This window comes from Gopherus flavomarginatus, chromosome 1 (genome assembly GCF_025201925.1).
Source record: "Gopherus flavomarginatus isolate rGopFla2 chromosome 1, rGopFla2.mat.asm, whole genome shotgun sequence".
Lineage (NCBI taxonomy): Eukaryota > Metazoa > Chordata > Testudines > Testudinidae > Gopherus > Gopherus flavomarginatus.
This window is the reverse complement of record NC_066617.1, coordinates 337,252,670-337,273,280: the sequence shown is the minus strand read 5'-3', so window position 1 is coordinate 337,273,280 and position 20,611 is coordinate 337,252,670. Positions and strand designations below refer to the sequence as shown.

The 20,611-nt window shown below is 42.9% G+C and overlaps 1 protein-coding gene across 6 annotated transcripts in view; it reads left to right on the top strand.

Moving 5' to 3' along the window:
* The window catches only part of AASDHPPT (aminoadipate-semialdehyde dehydrogenase-phosphopantetheinyl transferase), a 1,013,205-nt gene that overhangs the window by 54,778 nt on the left and 937,816 nt on the right, over positions 1 to 20,611 (top strand). For 4 of the 6 annotated variants that reach the window (XM_050928351.1, XM_050928330.1, XM_050928340.1 and 1 more), the window contains exons 5-6: positions 5,681 to 5,758; positions 11,320 to 14,720. In XM_050928351.1, the coding sequence (XP_050784308.1) occupies positions 5,681 to 5,758; positions 11,320 to 11,478 (237 nt within the window). In that variant the 3' untranslated portion in view covers positions 11,479 to 14,720. Of the gene's footprint in view, positions 1 to 5,680; positions 5,759 to 11,319; positions 14,721 to 20,611 lie in introns of those variants that run through there. The other 2 variants (XR_007770265.1, XR_007770264.1) reach the window with 1 other exon arrangement.

Sequence of the window (20,611 nt, the reverse complement as noted above, 5' to 3'; positions counted from 1 at the left end):
TAATTTTTTGCTTGTGATTTGTGTCAAACTGTTTGGATAGAAATTCAAGTTAAATTAAAAATACACACAAAGAGCACTTAGTTTTATGTAATAAAAATGATCTTAAATGTCCTGGTTAGATAAAAAGGTTTGCATTTAACAGCGATTTATTAAGTAAAGGAAGCATTATCTGTAGCTAATGAATTGAGCTGATTGTTTCTGGTCACCATTTCCTTCAAGATTTTAGAACTAGCAGATCTCACCCTCTCACGCCTAGTTTTTATTTATAATATGGAAGAGGAAAGTACGATTTCCTCTTTGTTCAGCTCCCAATTGGTTTCTTTACTTTGAATGATGAACTGGTCATTAAATTGAATTAGCTGAATAAACTGAAATGAAAAAAATATTCTTTCTGCACCTGCAGAAGATGCTACCGCTATCAAAAGCTGGATTAGCACTCAGCAAACTCTGGTACCAGGCGCTTAACCAGTGACTTCCACCAATTCAGTAGTTTGACTTTCTTTAAAATTTCAACAGCAAACATGTACTGTTTAATACTATTTTTTTATTTAATTTAAACTATTTAATGTATTCTAATGAATAGGATTTAACATAAGTTGTCAGTTTCAACTTCAATTTTAAATAGATTTATTTAAAGTAAACTCCTGTATTTAATTTAAAAGTAAAAAAAATCTGATTTAAATTAAATCCAGTTTTTCTTCTTAAAAAAATCTTTGATTTTTATCCACCTTGTTGTTTTTTTCTGTTAACTAGAATTTAAAGATACATTTTTGAAGTGCTTTCTGTATGTGGGATGAGATAGAATGTTTCCAAACTCAGGTACAGAGGGGGGAATACCCGTCTATTTGCACAGATGGGAAACCACAGGGGGAAGAAAAAAAAGCATCAATTAAATTCTCTTTTGAATCAAGCCCTAGCGTTCTTGGTAAATTCAGAAATGATGTTATGTGTAATAGAAACAGCAACTTCTTCAGGGAATAAGTAAACAAAATAAGAGGTTTAAGAGAAAAATTGTTACAATAGCATTTATTTACAATGACAAAAGCCTAATTCTGCCATTCTTAAATTGAACACTACTTTGTTGTGGAATTGGTCCTATTAATTTCAATAAGATCGTTTGTGCTAGAAATTACAAGTATAACCAAGATTTTTTTCTCTAACTTTCCATAATTATGAAAATGTTCTTGTATTTTATATTTGGTGCCCCCTCCAGATACTCATCCCCAGTTCCATCTGCCTTTAATGAAGGATTCACTAGGAAAAAAGACTACATTTTGTAGTGATTATTTCCCAAGTACATTTCAGATATATGGATGATTGATTTTTAACTGTGCTGAACAGCAGCATAGAGGAAATTTTGAAAAGCGCTCTACTAAATATTTAGTAACCACCCTCCTTCAGTGTTCATTCACTGTATGTGTGATGCCAAATTCAAACTTTGAGCTGCGTTTAGAAGCAAGATAGAAACTGCAAAGACACAATGTTGGAGCTGAATTAAAGTAATAAAAATTTCCGATAATATTAATTCTGCTGATTGTATAGAAGGTATAGAATTCAGCTCACTCATTATTGTGCTGACACAGGTAAGTATCAGTGATAAATTTTTGTTGCTAGGGTAATCGGATATAACAGAATACACGTAGTGAGCAGTTCTGTTGAAAAAAGGTGCCATTTTTATGTAAGCATTTCTTAGAGTAGAACTGTATTTCTGAGTGTGCTGGGAGTTGGGTTCAACTAACATAACAGGTTGTGGTCCTTTTCAAGCCCCAGTACACACTAGAGTCAGAGCAGTTCACGGAGCACTTTGCTTCTGCTCAGAGGAGCAACAAATAGTGCTCCATAGCACATCTCCTGGTTTGTCAAGAGAATACTGACCTGCACTAGTAAGAGCTCTATTGCAGAGGGGGACTCCTCTGCTATTCTCGCTATTCACCCTTGTTCAGTTTCATAGTTTTATGCCTCCATCAAGGCAGGATTTAGCCTGTAAGTTGGCTTCCTCTTAATATGCATTAAATGAGGTAATAAAATAAGAAAAGTATACATATTACAGGTAATACAGGTGGCATTGGACATCACTGACAGCCAGTTATACAGACAAGATTTGGTAAATTCACATGTATTCACTGAGCCAAACTTACATTGCTGTTCATTTGTTTTAAAACTACAGTGCATTAGATTTGGGATTTCCAAATGGACTAGAGCGGGGGTTCTCAAACTGGGGGTCAGTATCCCTGAGGGGGTTGCGAAGTTATTACATAGGGGGTCGCGAGCTGTCAGTCTCTACCCCAAGTCCGCCTTGCCTCCAGCATTTATAAGGGTGTTAAATATATTAAAAAGTGTGTTTAATTTATTGGGGAGGTCCCCACTCAGAGGCTTGCTGTGTGAAAGGGGTCACCAGTAAAAAAGTTTGAAACCCACTGGACTAGAGGGTACTGGTAAATACATTCTGCCATGTGTTCTAAACTTATCAGTCTTTCCCCTTGAGGACATGTAGGAAGTGAAATGGGGTGGGAAATGAGGTGATAAAATCTAGACATACAGTAATTTAGCAGTCTAGACAAACATGAAGCTTTGCTACCTTATGGAGCCTTGTAAATTGTTGAGTAGAAGTTGCTCAAACAATTAATTCTCATAGACAGCCACTTCACCTTTCGAAGAAAATTACAGCAGTGTGTGCTATGTGTGCTGATGATGAGGCCTGATAAATCTGCAATAGAAATCTTTCTGCTTAACTTATCTTTGGGGTTTGTGTTCAAGGAGGGAGTAGAAAACAGGAGAACATAGTATAACACTTCACTGTAGGCAAAATGGATCAAAATATGGTGTTTTCATTCCAGAGGGCAAATTTCAAATACGCTACAGCTCCTACACTGTTGTATGTGCTATTGCAGATTGATAGCCTTTTTTTCTTCCATTTTAATCATAGCCAAAATTAAAGCTCTTATTCTACAGATGGGAACGGTGGGTAAGCAGATGCCAGTAATTTAGTCTTTAGACCAAGAGTGAAAGGTGCCATAATTCCTACGTATCTGTTAATAGAAGACTCTGTTTTCTGTGGGAATATGACTTTCAATTTACGCCATCTCTACTTCACTGTTCAAATAACTTGAATACTTACTTCATTCTGAAGTATAAATTTTTAATATGGGTTTTGACCTTAGCCCTATAGTTTTGAAATGATTAATTGTATTATTTGTTGTTGAAGTATAAATACTTAAATTTACTTTGAAGTGTAGATTTTGAGTTTTTTAAAAAGAAAAACGTCATCTTGAAAAGCATTTTGTGAATCATATAAATTGGGATAGTTTTGAAATGTACTCTATCAGGTCCCTGTGTGAAGCATTTAATGTTTGAATTTGAGGATCTCTCTAGAACAGTAGTTTTCAACCTTTTTTCATTTTCTGACCCCTAAAAAAATTTAAATGGTGGTGTGGACCCTTTTGGAAATCTTAGACGTAGTCTGCAGATCCCCAGGGTCCACAGACTGTAGGTTGAAAACCACTCCTCTAGAATAACAAACATTTTGATTCTGCATTAGCAGTTTATATTGGGACATCATTATATGTAAAACAGAGTTAATTTAAGATACTGAATACAAAATTTGCAAATTTCAGTCTCTGAAATTCTGAACTCTGCTCTGATAACAATGCTTAAGTAGAAAAAATGAACCAGTTTCTAGAAATCAGTGTCTGATTGTATCCTAGTCTTTTTATGAGACAGCCGAAGTGGTTAAATTGAGTAAAGGTTTTTTCACAGGACATACTGAATGAGAGATTAATTGTTCAATCCTCCTCAGTAACTCCTCCCCATTGAGCATGTGCAAATTGGTAATGTGTGCTTCACAGTTATAGAAAAATGGGTAGCTTCTTTGTGGTGCATTCTGTTTTTCTGAATAGCATTTCTGTTCTCCAGTGTGGTAAGTCATCAAATAATGAACAAATGTTGTTCTAATGCATACGTGTAAAGGGGCAAAGTTAAGCTGACTGAATTTGACTGAATTTTCTTATCTTATTCAATTGCAAACTTAATACTATATTGGCAAGTATTTTTGCATACTGTTTCCTTTAAAATATATATAAAGGAGAAGTTAAATATATGAAAATATTTACGTGAATTTACAAACAGTTTTTAAAAAGTGAGAAGTCTTGTAGAGACAGAAAAGTAAAACAAAAACTTTATTTCAGCCTTTACTTATAGCATTGCTACTATAACAAAATCATTCTAGTGAGCGCTGGATAGTGTCTGAGCTCAAGGGTGTTGCTGCTTACATCTACCTCAACTAATAAGGAAGGCGAGATGGATCTCAGGTTGTATTTTGCTCTCCTGTCAGCTGTCTAATCTTCCTTCCCCTCACTGGGTAAGGGCTCGTTCCATGAGGGCACAACAGACATCAGTGACTTCACTTCAAGAAGTACCTCTGCTTCCATCCACACGTTTGTGAGACATTATGCTCTAGTACAAGGGTTCTCGAACTTCATTGCACCATGACCCACCTCTGACAACAAAAATTACTATACAAAGCCTGGAGGGGGAATCAAAGCCTAGCACTGCCGCCCTGAGGTGCAGGGGGCAAAACCAAAGCCCAAGGGCTTCAGCCCCAGGAAAGGGGCCTGTAACCTGAGCCCAGCTACCCAGTGCTAAAGCCCTCAGGCTTCAGCTTTGGCCCAGGGCAGCAGAGCTCAGGCTTCGGCCCCAGTAAGTCTAATGCCAGCTCTGGTAACCCCATTAAAAAGGGGTCCCGACCCACAGTTTGAGAACTGCTGCTCTAATACAGGGCTCTGCCACTGATGCATGCTTTGAGATAGCAATCCTTCAAAGGGCTTTACAGCCTGCATCCTTGCACCTCCTACTACTGGAGTACTGCTTGTCAGTCCCCCACCATGGAATACGCATAGGGACTAGCACTCAAAGAAGAGGAGGAAGTTACTTACCTTAGTAATTGAAGGTTCTTCAAGATGTGTGATCGCTATCTGTATTCCACTACCCGTCCTCCTTCCCCTCTGCTTTGGATCATTCTTTAGTTCATTGTAGAGAAGGAGCTGGAGAAGCAGTTGTTCCAGTCCGCAATTTATCTCCTCACTCAGAGGCACAAGGAGAGCGAGGTCACACATATGGACCAATGGACACTGCTTTCAAAATCCTCTGCCTCCAGGCACATGGTGCACACATATACACACGGTGGGATACAGGTGGGGACCACACATCTCAAAGAGCCTCCAGTTATGAAGGTAAATAACTTCCTCTTTTCTTGCCTTATCTTCTTGTGAATGGATATAAGACTGTAATTCTTTGCACCTCATAAATCTGAATTTAGTGAGGTCTCATATATCTATCCTCAGGAAGGTCAAATATCTTTTCTTTTGCTCCCTCTTAGTTTTACAGATTGGGGTAACTGGGGCACATTGAAGATAAGTGGCATGCCCAAAGTTGCAGAGAATATTTTCAGCAGAGCTGGGAGGAGAGTCATGATTTTTTTTCACATGATTGAATCATGTCTTTTTGACCAAATCTACCAAAGGCGGCTTCTCACTTGTGAATGTTGATGATTTTAAATGAGTGATGGTCCCAACTTTAAATTACTCCTTGTTTTTGCCCTGAATTCCAGTATATATATCCCTGTATTCTATTTCAGACATACAGTAATGAAAATTAATATACTATCTTATTTTTACTTTTTTAGGAAACCCGGCTGGATGATCTCCATCATGTTGCAGTAGCTCTGGGGAAACCAGAAGTATTTGTACAGAAGGATTCTAACGTAAGATGTTATGAGTTTTGGTCTCTAAAATAATTTCCTTTTATTTCATTTCATACGGCATTACACAATTTGAATAGAATACGAAGTATTTTGGTCATACATGTCATTTTTCCCTATCCTATAGCACAAGCTTTATAATAAGCATAAAGGCTCTACCTATCAGGAATCATGGAGAACAGCTGGTCGGAGTCCCTCCAAAGGGGTTAATCTGCCAATTTCACTTCATTTAGTTCATTCCTCCTGGAAACAGAATTCAGCTCTTGTGGCTTCTCTGGTCTGACTCACTTTTCCCACCTTCAGTGGATGTCCTAGAAGTGCAACTCTTTGGAGCCTTGTACTTTAAAAAATCAGCCATAAAAGGGCAGATGACTCTTCCTGATCTACAGCTTGTGGTGTTTGTGGGTCTGGTCTCAAATCTCTCACAGTCATCACAGTGATAAAGTGCAGGGGTCTTTTATGGTGCTTAATCCACCTCTTTGTTTCTATTTAGACCAGCAAAATTAAAGGACTTGTACTTAGGAATAAAGATTGTTGGTCACAGTTATAAGACGGGGGCTTGTATCCATGAATGCAGTTACCCTTAAAGGGAGTTAGGGGTCATGGTAGGTAATCAGCTGAGTGTGAGCTGTCAATGTAGTGCTGTAGCTAAGAAGGTGAATGTGATGCTTGGATATATAAGGAGAGGAAAGTCTAGTAAGAATAGGGAGAGGTGGTGTTACCTCTGAGTATGGCATTAGTAAGGGCATTACTGGAATGCTGTGTCCAGCTTTGATGTCCACATTTCAAAAAGGATGTCACAAACTTGGAAAGGGTTCAGAAAAGTGCTACAAAAATGATTTCAGGTCTAGAAAATATGGTTTATGGTGAACAACTGAGGAAGCTATCTCTGTTTCTGCAAGAGAAGGTTGAAGTGACTTGATCCGTCTACAAGTTTTTACATGGGAGAGAATCTTATGATAGTAGACAGACATCTTCTTAATCTATCAGAAAAAGGCATAATAAGATTGAGTGGTTGAAAGATGAAGCTAGACTAATTCATACTGGAAATAGGTGCAATTTTTTTTAATAGGGTCAATAATTAATGATTGGAACAACTTACTTAGGACTACTTACCTAAGGATGTGGTGGGTTCTCCACCTGAAGTCTTTCAATCAAGACTGAATATCTTTCTCAAAGAGATGTTATAGCTCACGCAGAAGTTAAAGGCTGTTGCAGAAAACATTGGATGAGGTTCTTTGGTCTGTGTAATGCAGGTGATCACAATAGATGATCATAATGGTTCTTCAGGTATGTATCACATGGCATGTAGGCATGTGCCTCATGCACATGATATTGGATTATTTTCAAAAGCAGTGTCTTTCTGGGCTACATATGACCCCCTGTGCCTTCATCCTACCATGCAAGGGCATAAAGGGTGGAGCATCCGGAACCCTCTCTTCTTAATGTCCATGACATAAAGATGGAATCTAGTGAGTGTTCAACCCACTACTTATACAGAGCTTCACACTCACCCTTTTTTTGACTGATTTGGTGAAAAGAATCTATACTCTCCTTATCCCCTTATTACATTAATTTTGACATTCCACTTTAAAAAATAAGTCCTCTCCCACCCCTGCACACACCTCTTTTGTTAAGCAGGGTGAGGTGCTTCATGTTAATATGGCAGACCCTAAGCCACTAGGGTTCCAACACTGCTTGTCCTGTGATGTTCTCATTGCCCTGCTGATGGACACAACCATTACCTCTTCTGCCCATGGCATACCCACCCACTTAGCATTCAGGCCCACCCATATCTGAGCAGGGGTGTAGTGCAGCCCAGAGCATCACTTGGGCACCTGAAATCCAAGACAGAGCTATGCGCCCATCCTTCAGAAAGCTACATGCTGGTAGTTCTGCTTGGCTATTTTCTGAGCTGCCCCATGTGCATGCCCAGCTTGGCAAGTGAAGCCCTTTGTCTGGGGGCACCAGGGCTAGGAATAGGGAGTGGCATCAGGGGAGAAGCTGAGCTAGCACAGTCTGTCATTGCCCATCCACCTGAAAGTCAGGGCCCACCCAAATTTCCACTCCTAGCACACTACTGCTTCTGCCTGTGGGAGAACCACATCTCAGACAGGTGTGAAGCAGGTCAATCATTTTCTTCCAGGATGCGCAAGCCCAGGGATGTGGGATCCGAGTTACTACAGAGAATTCTTTCCTGGGTGTTTGGGTGGTGAGTCTTGCCCACATGTTCAGGGTTTAGCTGATCGCCATATTTGGGGTCGGGAAGGAATTGTCCTCCAGGGCAGATTGGCAGAAGCCCTGGGAGGGTTTCACCTTCCTCTGCAGTGTGGGGCACGAGTCACTTGCGGGAAGGTTCTTTGCACTTTGAAGTCTTTAAACCATGATTTGAGGACTTCAATGGCTCAGACACAGGTTTGATACAGGAGTGGGTGGGTGAGATTCTGTGGCCTGCATTGTGCAGGAGGTCAGACTAGATGATCATAATGGTCTCTCTGACTTTAAAGTCTATGATTCTATGATACCTAGCAAATAAACAAAAAACACAAACTAAGCGTAATATACTAAATAGATTGGATATGAATTAGCAGATTCTCACCCTAACTGATGGTACAGGCAGACTTGTAAATTCTTAAGGCACAAGCTACACTAGCTTTGCAGGTTGGAATCCCCAGGTGTTTCATACACAGGCTAGAAATGTCTTTAACCTGAGTCCAGCACTTCCCCCAGTTCAGTCTTTCTTCCTCAGTTATTTCCAAGAATCGTCTTGTGTGTGAGTGAAGAACCCCAAATGACATTACTTCCGGCCTTGTATAGCTTTTGCTTATGGTGGGAACCCTTTGTTTCAAAACTTGGTTCCCAGACCAGTTTGTGGAAAAATACTGACATCCCAAGATGGTGGCCTGGTCGCATGTCCTTGTAAAGTCATAGCAGCCATTACTTACAGGCTGTCTGGAGTGCTCTCAGGAAGGCTCACCAGGTGGGAGATAAGCTTCTCCTAAGGTCCATTGTTTTCCCTAATGGCTCATTGCTCTGCATAGGCTCTTCCCAACCAGCTATCTAGACTGAAAGCATCTTGTCTAGTGGGCATTACCCAGGTGTAACTACATTTGAAGTACAGATACATCGTATTTATAACTTCACATACAAAAATGAAACATGCGTACAAATAGGGTAATCATATTCAGCAAATCATAACTTTTCCAGTGACATCTCACATGACCCATCTTGCATAAAATGCATCATAATTATGCTATAACCATAACATAATATCACTATGAAGAATATGGAGTACAGTGTCACACCCCTTTCTCCATCACAAGAGTCATCTTCATCATGAGACAGTGACACCAGCCCTTACCCCAGTGGTCAAGAACTTCAAATGCTTCCAGGAGTTCCTCTCTCAAATAACAGACACCCTGGACATCAAAACAGTCATACCAAAGAAGACCCATACACTCAGTGTAACTATTCAAGTCAGAATTGCCTTTCCCATCTATGAGGGTGTACTAGACCAGCTAAGGTACCCTGGCTACTTTTCCTGCCACCTCTAAGTACATGGGGAAAAGAGATCTGGTTTCCTCAAAGGGCTTTCAGCATATTTATGCCCACCCAAACACAGGGTTCTAAGTCGTGTCTGCAATCCAAGAGAAATCCTGGTTTTCAAAAGACACTCCTAAAAACAAAAACCCAAAGAAATTCGACCTGTTTATGTGTAAAGTGTACTCAGCTCACTTCAGCTCCAAGTGGTGAACTACCAGGCCTTGTTCATAAACTATGACTTTCTCCCCTGCGAGTACATCACTCCCTTCCTATCAAACACCCTGCAGGAGTACAGGGAGTAGCTAAAAATAATAATAAAAGAAGGCCGAATTGTTGTGAGGATGGTACTACAATTGGCCAAGGATGCATATGACATGGCTATGAGATCAGGGTCATGACCATCACAATGAGATGGACATTTTGGCTGTTAGCTTCCAGGGTACCCCAAGACGTGCAAGCTACCATCGAGAACCTGTCCTTTGAGAGGATGGAACTTTTTGATTAAAGAACCATCAAGTTACTTCACTCCTTAAAAGACTCAAAAGCTGTGTTAAGGTCCTCTGAAATTTGCACCCTGATTCCTTATCAGAAACTTTGAGTGTCAGCCCTGGCAGGGACCTCAGACTTTCATGGCCACAAGTTGAGTGCCTGCCTCAGAAAAGATCCAGGTATTCCAGGAGATGCCCATTGACCTCCTCCATCACACACCTGACACAGTCACAAAGCCAACAGGCTTGAAAGGAGTGTTGAGAGTCACACTGGAGTTGATCCTTGTCTGCCTTGTCCCTTTCCTTGGGGCTTGATCGACCATTAGACAAATGGGTGTAAGACATAATTGCCCTCAGCTACCCTATTCATTTCCACACATTTCCCTACTTATCCCTCTTCCCCATCCCTCTTCCAGCATCATTCTCATAAGATCCTGTTGCAAACAGAAGTGCCCTCATTGCTTCATCTAGGAGCCATAGGAGAGGCTTCTGCTCTCCATAGTTCTTTATCCCAAAGAATGAGTGTCTTCATCCTTTGCTAGACCTGAGGAGACTCAACTAATATGCTGCCTCAGATTCAGGATGGTAATGCCTCTATCATTCCACCTCTGCAGGTTGAGAATTGGTTCATGGCTCTCGACTTGCAAAAGGCATACTTCCACGTAGCCGTCCATCTAGCCCACAGTTAGTACCTAAGCTGAGGCCCAATCACTAACAAAACAAGGTACTGCCATTCAGCCTGTCCACTATGCTGACAGTCATTACAAAATGCCTGGTTGTGGTTGCAGCACACTTGAGAAGTCAGGGCAGTCACATCTACCCTTACCTAGATGACTGATCAGAGACAGGTCCCAGCAGGAGACAGCAAGGATCCCACAAGGTCCTTCCTAGTGAAATACAAAAATAAACATTATCTTTTATCCTATTGCAAATGATAGTCTTCATAAGAGCTGCAGTAGACGCCAGATCATAGAGTACCTGCATGAGAACCACTTCCTGTTGTTGCAATCAGTGCTACCTGAGATAAGATCCAATCTGTCCACAATAATAGGGATGTTTCTTGTGGCATTCAGTCATATGTCGGCACATGTATGTGCCCCTGGAGCTCTGGGACTGGTCTGTTTACTCCCCAGCAAGACACCAAATGGATAGGAATGTTGGGGTGCCAACTCATGCCCCACAGGGATGGTCTCCACATCACCACCATATGTGTGTGTGTTTTGTTTTGTTTTTTCAATGGGAGCATGAGCAGATGCAGAGTGCACACATTGCCATGACAGATACTGCTGTTTAGAAGAATCTGATCTCTAATGTGTGGAGTATATACGCACCAGCAGTGGGATCCACACTAACGACAACATTTCAAAGAACAACAGTTATTGTAGGATAAATAGCCCTTCTTTTTCCCTTTTCCATTTTATTCACTATAATGTTAGTCTCTAGGACTATATTATCTGCATCCCCACTACTGTACATCTTAACGTATTTAAAGTGTCCATGCTTCCATTTAACTCTAAAATGTATTTTCCGTAGGGTCTTTCTAAAGACGTGACCCAGCCACAATTCCAGGTATTGACTTTTGATGATTTAGTTGCTGCCGGTGTTCCTATAGCACACGAAGACCCTGCATACTGGGATAACTTTTGTTCCAAGCAGGAATACCCAGCACGCCAGAGTACTTATTCAAGATAACTGTGTTTCCAAGAAAAGAAGCTGAAATCTTTCAAAGACCACTCATTGTTCCTTTGCAAAGCTTAATTTGAGTGTGTGTATACATTTCTCCTTTAAGACCAATATTCGGTTTTCCAGCCTCACAAAGCTGCCACATTTTACACTCTTTCCCCTATGCTGAGATCATTTCAGGCTAAAGAAGCTGTGAAATAAAAGATGTAAATTGATCCTGCACCTTTTTTCATTGTGTAATTTGCATCTACCTCTGTGATTCTCTTATCTCCATGATTACCCCCTGCCGATAGCAGTGAACAGAGCTACATTAATGCTGCTCTTCATGAGCAACAAGTGTTTAATATTTAAAGAAAATGTGTTTTTCATGCTTAATTTCTGCTGATGTTTAAGTGATATTATTGCCTCTTTCTCATCAAATCATAATTTTATTCCAAAGTGGCTGGGCAAAGCCAAAGTAAAACAGTTGGTTAATGATGGCACTATTACTTCATAGCAAAAGTTCTATATGAAATTATCAAACTTATTTGTCACTGCTGTAAGTTATGTTAATGGTTCTACAGCTGTGTAAAACCAGTTTGAGAGTGTTCTAAGTCCTGGGCTTTTGGTGAGGTATGTCCTCACACAGTCAGCCTCCTCCTCACAATTGTCTGTACTGATTCTCTCCACTAATAGTATACAGGTTTCCGCTTCTCCTTTAGGTATCTGAGTCCTCTGAAGTGGTAGTTCTGCATTTCTGGACCCACATTTGCATTTCTGTTCTCTTTATTTCTGGGGACCACTATTTTGTAAATATATAAGCAGTGTCTACCCTTTTCCAAGGAGGGCCGCAGAACTGGAGCTGGGGAATGTAGAGTATTGCATTGTCATATAGACTTCAGAGAGACTTGGGAGAGAGCAATAGGTGCTAAAAGACAATTTTAGACTATTTGTCTTGTCCTTTTCAGAGAATACTTTTTCCCATTGTGTATCCTCCTTTTTAATCTAGGAAGTGTGGATACTTGAGATCATTTGAAAGGTGCAGAGAATCATTACCTCAGAATAAAAGGCTCAATTCTCTTCCCAGTGTAGTCAAACAAAATTCACGTTGACTTCAGTGAGAGTAGGATTGTGCCCAAATTGGCTGTTGCCCTGCATTCTGATTGGGTGAAAGCCTGCTTGTATTATAACCATTAAACTTGCACCTCTGATGTTAAATAGGATTTGAGGCAGGAAGGAAATGGGTTTTATGGTCTTACAGAAGCCCCCATGCTGCTGATGCAGATAATCACACTCACTCAAAATATACCTGTTAAAATTATCCTTTTGCCTGCTTTTACAGCACACTTTTAAAATTGAGCCATTCATTAATAAATAATTACATAATTCTCTCAGTCATTACAGCTTTACCCTGTAGGTAGGACTGAATCTTAAAATTAAGAATTTATAGTAATAAAAATATGATGACTATTGGATCTTGGGTTAGGATTCTCCCAGGGACCAAGGTAATTCTGTTTAAAGTCAAGGGAAATTTCTTAATGGAGAAAACCAACATTAAGTCCATTGTACCCTGCTGATTGTAAAATTTTATTTTATTTGCTAAAATAATAGCCGTCATAAGAATTTGCTGATGGATGTTTTTCTCCAGACTACAATAGATGTTTAAAAATAATCTTGTTTATTTGTTATTGCTCTTAATTGTCCCTGCTGCTGGTGTTTCAGACCAAACTGAGAATCCAGTGCTTTTTAGCAAACCGCACTGCAAACACTATGCCCCATTGGCGAGTGCATAATAAATTTTATCATCTGCAGTGAAATAATTCTCAGTGTTGTATGTGATCACATTTAGGCATGGGAATCCTGATAAAAATGGCAAATAACACCTCTTTTGGCTGGCTAATGACTAATAAGGCTATATCTATAACAAGAAATTTTAGAAACTTAAGAGTTGGTTCTCCCCCAAACTCTCCCACCTCCAAAAAAAGCATTGATCCTGAAAGACCAGGCAGAATCACTAGGAAGGCTGCAAATCCTCACAATATACAGATTTCCTTTACATTTGGATTTCTGTTGCTGTGGGTAAAAAAACCAAGATGAATCTAACTTTTGCAAATTTTATCAAGCAATAATGGTAAGAGATAATGTTGGCTTGTGGAAACTAAAATGAGTCATATGTATCTACAATTTCAGATCTTGGCAGTATTGATAGAATTATTTTACATTCATATGCACAGAAAAGGAGCAATCATAAGGGTATAAGAGTTTCATGTGTCTATACACTAAGATCTTCTGATACCCTGGGAATGTGAGCAGTTATTCTCACAATCATAAGAATTGTTCTCTGAGCATATACTACTGCTGTAAATAATTATTTAGAAAATAAACTGAATCTCCTCTTTAAGCAGTTATGCATGTGGAGCACACATGAAAATCAACATTATGGTTATGTATAGAAGAGTTAGTGTAATTGAATATCCAAGGTGAAACCATTAATATTACTGTAAATATTTAATACTTTAGGGCCCCAGATTTTAACTTTGTTCTTTACAGAAATAGCATGGTACAAATTGTGATAAATGTGTTTAACTTTGGCATATGTCTGTGGTTTTAAAGTTTATTGCGTCTTATGTAAAGATTATAGTTTAGTGACAGAAATACTTTTAAGACACTTTGCATCTATGTGAAAAGAGTTATGTTGCTATTTGACATGAGTATATGGCTGTAGGAAGTAGGTCATATGACTCAATCAGGCTTACACTATCATGCAAGATTTATCTTATTACTATATTACAGAAGCACATGGGCTGAATGAACACGTCAGCTAAAGCTGACCTTGGTGTTCAGTTTAAAAAAAAGAAAAAGGGGGGGGGTGTAAAGCACTGGTATGTTCACAGCTAACCACATTAACTAAAAAATCAACATAAATAAGATGTTGCTAGAAAGACCTGGATATGAAAACAAATATAAGCTAGAAATGAGGCTAAAGATAGCACGTGAGCAGCATCTCTCTTGGAAAAAACTACCTGTTGGATGACGCTTCCCAGCTTTAGTGACCATGCACAACTCTGTTTACTTTGATGGTGTTTGTTCACCTTGTTTTTTAGTTTGTGACATCCTTAAGGCAGTAATAATGTTTTTGGCATATGTCATGCACATTCTATACAAATTTTTAATATCCAAACATTGTAAATATTCTACATTGTTATTTACTCTTACATTAGTGAGCTGTTCTAAGGTTTCTTTTTATTGAAATAAAAATTTCTAAAATTGAATTATTGTTCTAGCATTCTGTATCTGTTCTTGTGTTTTTTAAATAATAAAGGTTGTTTGTTCACAGCCAAACACCTAAGTAGGGTTTGACTTGTGGTGTTATTAGATAGGAGGTCTCCAAGACTTGAACACCAAGAACCTGAGGCAAGTAACATTAGTGAGTCAATAGGTATAATGCTTTGCTCTTAATCAGTACTGAATCTATGCTAGAGCACAGGACAGTATGATGCTGGAGGTGGCATCTTGCAGATGAGACATAAAACTAGGATTCTGACCACTTGTGGTCATTAAAGCTTCCATATCACTTTTTGTAAGAGTAAGCATGTTGTTCCCTTTCTTCTGGCCAAATACCAGTAGGATAATTATATTCTGTCTACCTAACTTTCCTCTGCAACTTTGATTGGATAAGGTACAGTATTCTTCACTTCCTGCCTTAAACTGTGGCAGATGTGTGCTGCTGAACAGCTAGTGTTTTCCACTTCAGAGGTAATTGCATTTTAGTGGTGGGAGAAGTTAGCCCCCATAGAGCCCTTGTTTAATTTGCAAGAAGGGTTAATGGTGTACGGAGCGATGAGCACTGATGAGCTCCCAAAATCCTAATAACCGGTTCCCTACCAGGTCCTCGGCGGCACTTCGGCAGCAGGGAGGGTCTTCACTCACTCTGGGTTTTTGGCAGCATATATATAATACACACATGCACACACAATACATACACAGAGTGTCTTCAACTCTTGGGCCATATGGTAGCTTGCACCTTTGTAACCAATCATATCTGGCTACATCTCCACTGCTTCCACGGTTGAGTCAGAACAACCTACTGTCCAAGCAGGGACACCTGGGACAGACAGGCGACTTGCCCCTTTTGTGTGAAGAATTCCCTAAACTGGTGCAAAGAGCAATGCAAAATTTGTGTGGGTGTCCCTTTCTCTCCCCCAACCACATCAGTCACTAACATATCCGTATTAGGATGGGGAGCTCACTTTGGCACCCTCACGGTTCAGGGTTGGTGAACAACGCACAAAGCCAGTCTCCACATATGCCTATTCGAGCTCAGGCCAATCAGGAACACTTGCCTTCATTTTCTGCCCCTCATCAGGGACAAGCCAGACAGGGTCATGATGGACAATATGTCCTTCATATGCTACATCAACAATCAGGAAGGATCAAGATCTTTCTCCTTGTGTGCCGAAGCCAAAATGGTGGGTGCTGAGCACCCACAGGCAGCCCTCCTGATCAGCTCTTCCCTCTCCCCCCAGCACCTCCCGCCCGCCACAATCAGCTGTTCTGCGGCATGCAGGAGGTGCTGGGGGGGGAAGAACGAGGGTGAGGTGTGCTCGGGGGAGTGGGTGGATTGGGGCAGAAAGAGGCAGGCTAGGGGTTGGGCCTTGGGGGAAGGGGTGGAGTGTGGGAGGGGCTGGGGGTCAAGTCCCCCCCCCCCCCCCCCCGGCACATTAGAAAGTCAGCGCCTCTGGCCAAAAACATAAAAATCTGGAGCTGGTGTATAGCCCACCGTATCCAGATTTCAGCAATCTACCTCCCAGGCATCCAGAACACCCCATCCAATGCCCTTAGCAAACATTTCTCCCACAATTATGAATGGGAGTTGGACACTCTCAGGTTCCCCATAGCATATTCAAGAGATGGGGGCTGCAAGAGATTGAGCTTTTTGCCACCTCCGAGAACAGGAAGTGCCCTCTGTTCTGTTCAAGGAGAGAATGGGGGTCTGGGTCACCACTCCCTGGGGGACACTTTCCTTCTACCATGGAAGAAGAGTCTGTTCTATGCCTTTCTCCCAATGCTCCTAATTCTAAGGGTGTCGAACAAGATAAGACGGTAAAAGGCCAGAGTTGTTCTCATGGCACCTACCTAGCCAAGACAAGATTGATACACTTGCTTGCTTCAATTCTGTGTTCAACCATTGATCCAGCTCCCCACCATTCTTCATCTCCTGTCTTAGAATGTGGGTTGTGCTCTTTACCCCAACCTAGTGATTCTGTGCCTCGGCTTGGTTCCGGGATGGTTCTTTGGAATAAAGGCTTCCTGTTTTCTGGAAGCAGAGTAGAAAAACATCAACCTACTTACCTGCAGAAATGGAAAAGCCTTGTCCATTGGTGTGGTTGTCACTACTTCCACCCTGAATTGGTTCTATTTTCCCTCATCCTGGATTACCTGCTGGATCTGAAGATATCCAGTTTATCTATCAATTCTGTCAAGGTACATCTGGCTGCCATATCAGCCATTCATCCCCTGGTCGAGGGATTCTCAATTTTTGCTCACCCAGTATCATCCTGGAGTTATTAAGGGTCTGGGTAATCTCTTCCCCTACATTAGACACCCCACACTGTCTTGGGACCTCAGCCTGGTTTTGGCCCACCTCACAAGACCTCCATTTGAATAACTGGCAACCTGATTCCTATTTCATTTACCTAGGAAGACGGCCTTCTTAGTTGTCATCATGTCAGCCCTTAAGGCCGGGGAGATTGGAGCCTTGATGGCAGATTCCCCCTGTACGAAAGTCTTTAACTATAAAGTATCTTAATGTCCACATTCTAAGTTCCTACCAACCGTTACATTAGATTTGCATCTTAACAAATCTATCCATCCATCAGTATTTTTTGAAGCATGATAGTTGTCAACAGGGATCCTATTTCCACATCCCAGATGTGAGAAGGGCCTTGGCCTTCTACCTGGATAGGGCTAAGCAGGTTAGGAGATCACCTAGACCAGTGGTCCCCAACGCAGTGCCCGCGGGCACCATGGCGCCAGCCAGGGCATTTATGTGTGCCCGCCTAGTGCCCAGCAGGGGAGAGAAGCCGCAGCCCCGTGCCTGCCAGGGACAGAGAACTCAGGCTGCAGGCGTCGGTGTTCTCTGTCCCTGGCAGGCGTGGGGCCACAGCTTCTCTCCAACTTCTCCGAGGCTGCTGGCTGCGGGCGCCAGCGTTCTCTGTCCCCGACAGGCGCTAGGCCGCGGCTTCTCTCCGGCTTCAAAGCCACGCTCCCGCCCCTGCCGGGGACAGAGAACTCCGGGGCTGCAGGCTGCGGGCGCCAGTGTTCTCTGTCCCTAGCAGGCGCGGGGCTGTGGCTTTTCTCCAGCTTCTCTGGGGCGGCAGACTGCAGGCACCAGTGTTCTCTGTCCTCGGCAGGCGTGGGGCCTGCCTAGTGCCCAGCATGGGAGAGAAGCTGGGGCCCTGTGCCTGCTGGGGACAGAGAACTCCCAGGCTGCAAGCTGCGGGCGCCGGTGTTCTCTGTCCCTGGCAGGCACAAGCTGCAGCTTCTCTCCGACTTCTCTGGGGCTGCAAACTGCGGGCACCGGTGTTCTCTGTCCCCGGCAGGCATAGGGCCACAGCTTTTCTGGGGCTGCAGGCTGCGGGCACCGGTGTTCTCGGTCCCCAGCAGGCGCGTGGCCGCAACTTAAGCCAGAGAGAAACCGCAGCCCCACAGCTGCCAGGGACAGAGAACTCCGGGGCTGCAAGCTTCATTCTATATTAAAGTAAGAATAATAAATTCATTTGGACCAGCAGTTCAACAATGTTTTACTTTTTTAAAATAAGTAAGATGAAAACTGTTTATGATATTTAATTTATAAAAACTCCTTAATTTTTCTTACAGGTAGCTAAAAAAGAGCAAATTCACATGGTAAGGAGAAAGAGTAATTGCCGAATAAATTACATGTAAAAGGTATTAATTAAAATTACCCTTTTTAGCTTATGGATTCATATATTATGTAATATTAAATATGTTTTTCGTATTATTTAATGTACAAATACAAAATAAGCCTTGAAAAATTGTTGGCGCCCACCACACTCTCTTCTGAAAACATGAATGTGCTACTGGCCACAAAAAGGTTGGGGACCACTGACCTAGATTCTGTCTCCTTCACAGATAGCTCTAAGGAGATTCCCATATCTGCTCAAAGACTTTCAAAATGGATACTGAGTTGTATGTCTACCTGTTATGAATCTGCAGTTCCTCAGTGCAACCCCCCCTCCTCCCACTCCAGGGATGAGAGTACAGTCAGCCAGGTCACAGGCAACCTCTACTGCATTTGTGAAGAATATTTCAATATCTGAGATATGTAGAACTGCTATCTGGACTTCAATCCGTATGTTTTCAAAGCTTTATGCCCTGCTCTGTGCTGTCAAATCTGATGCAGCACCGGACTCTGCAGTACTGTCTTCAGTTCTGGACCCTGTTCTGAAACTGCCACCTCTTTCTGGGGATACTGCTCAGAAGTCACCTGAAGTGGAGCACCCACAGGGATGCTACTCAAAGAAGGAGAAAGGGTTCTTCTTCAAGTGCTTGCTCATATCGATTCCAATTAGGTGTGCGCGTGCCACGTGCATGTTTGTCGGAAGAATTTTACCCTAGCAACACTCGGTGGGTCGGCTGGGCGCCCCCTGGAGTGGCGCCGCATATATACCCCTGCCGACCCAACCGCCCCTCAGTTCCTTTTTACCGCCCGTATCGGTCGTTGGAACAGCGGAGTGCGGCTTTACTGACCTCCACCTCCCTAGCTACTCATAGTTCTCTAGTTATTTTTTTGTGTATATAGTTCAAAGTTTTATAGTTATGGTTGTAGTTAACATCGTTCATAGTTAGTGTTATAGTTAACAGGGGTTCAGGGATTAGCCCCTCCCCACACCCGGTGCCAGGGTCCATGCCGGGTTCACCGAGTTTCAAACCGTGCTCGGCCTGTTGCAAGCTGATGACGACAGGAGATCCACACCACTCCTGTCTTAAGTGCCTCGGGGAATCTCACCTGACAGATAAGTGTCGCATTTGCAAGGCCTTTAAGCCTAGAACAAAAAAGGAGAGGGAGTCTCGGCTAAAACAGCTCCTCATGGAGGCGGTTCTTACCCCTCCATCTTCGGCACCGAGCACTGGACAATCGGCGGGCAGAAGCGCCTCCTCGGTACCGGACCGCGCCAATACTGCCAAGACCTCTTGGCACCGGCCATCGCCGGCACCGAAGTCGACTCGACACCGCTCCCTCTCCTCAAGTTCGAGAAAGCCTAAGACTCCTGCTGCTTCTGTGCCACCTGCATGGCAGCCAGAGAGCTCGTCTAAGTCGGATTGCCCGGCACCGACACCTGCCACGGCACCGACGACGTCAGCACCGTCCATTCCGGTCCCACAAGGGCCGTCGAATCCGGTGCCTGTCAGCTCCCCGGCACGAGCCGTGGTTGAGCTTACTATTCCATCCATGCCGGAGACATTCTCAACGGTGCGGGATCTGATTGCCATGACAGAGTCGACGCTGCTTCGTCCCCTGGCACCGCCGATGCGGGTAATTCAGTCTATCGGCAAGCCTGCCTTGATACAACCATCCTCTGTTGGCACACTGGAGCGGCACCGTTCCTGATCACGGTCCTGCAGATGTTCTCAGTCCCGTTGGCGCTCCCGCTCCCGACGCCACTCGCAGTCCCAGCACCGTTCTCCTCACTGGTACCGGTCGCACTCGTGGCCTCGTTCAGTGTCCTGTTCACCGGCCCGCCGCTCTCGGCACTGCTGCAGCTCCTGGCACTGCTCCAGGCACCGTGACTCCTGTAGCCGCTCCCGATGTCGAGCCTCAACATCTCGGTCGACTCCCGGCACTGCTCTGGTCGCAGGTCCTGATCTCGTTCCCGGTACCGGTATGCCTCCTGGTACCGGTCCCCGATGCCGAGTAGAACAAGGTCCGCTAGAGACAGAGACTCTGCCCAGGGCTTCTCAGCTCCTCCATGGCCATCCAGACATGCATCAGGGTCCTCCCACGCGGACTGCTCTTATGCGCAGGACCACGATTCTGATGTACCCACCAGAGTCTTCCAAGAGACCCAGGCTCAGGACCAAGGCCCCCATCAGTGGTCACTCTGGACACCTTGGGCTTACCATCAGGCCCAAGGTGTACCAG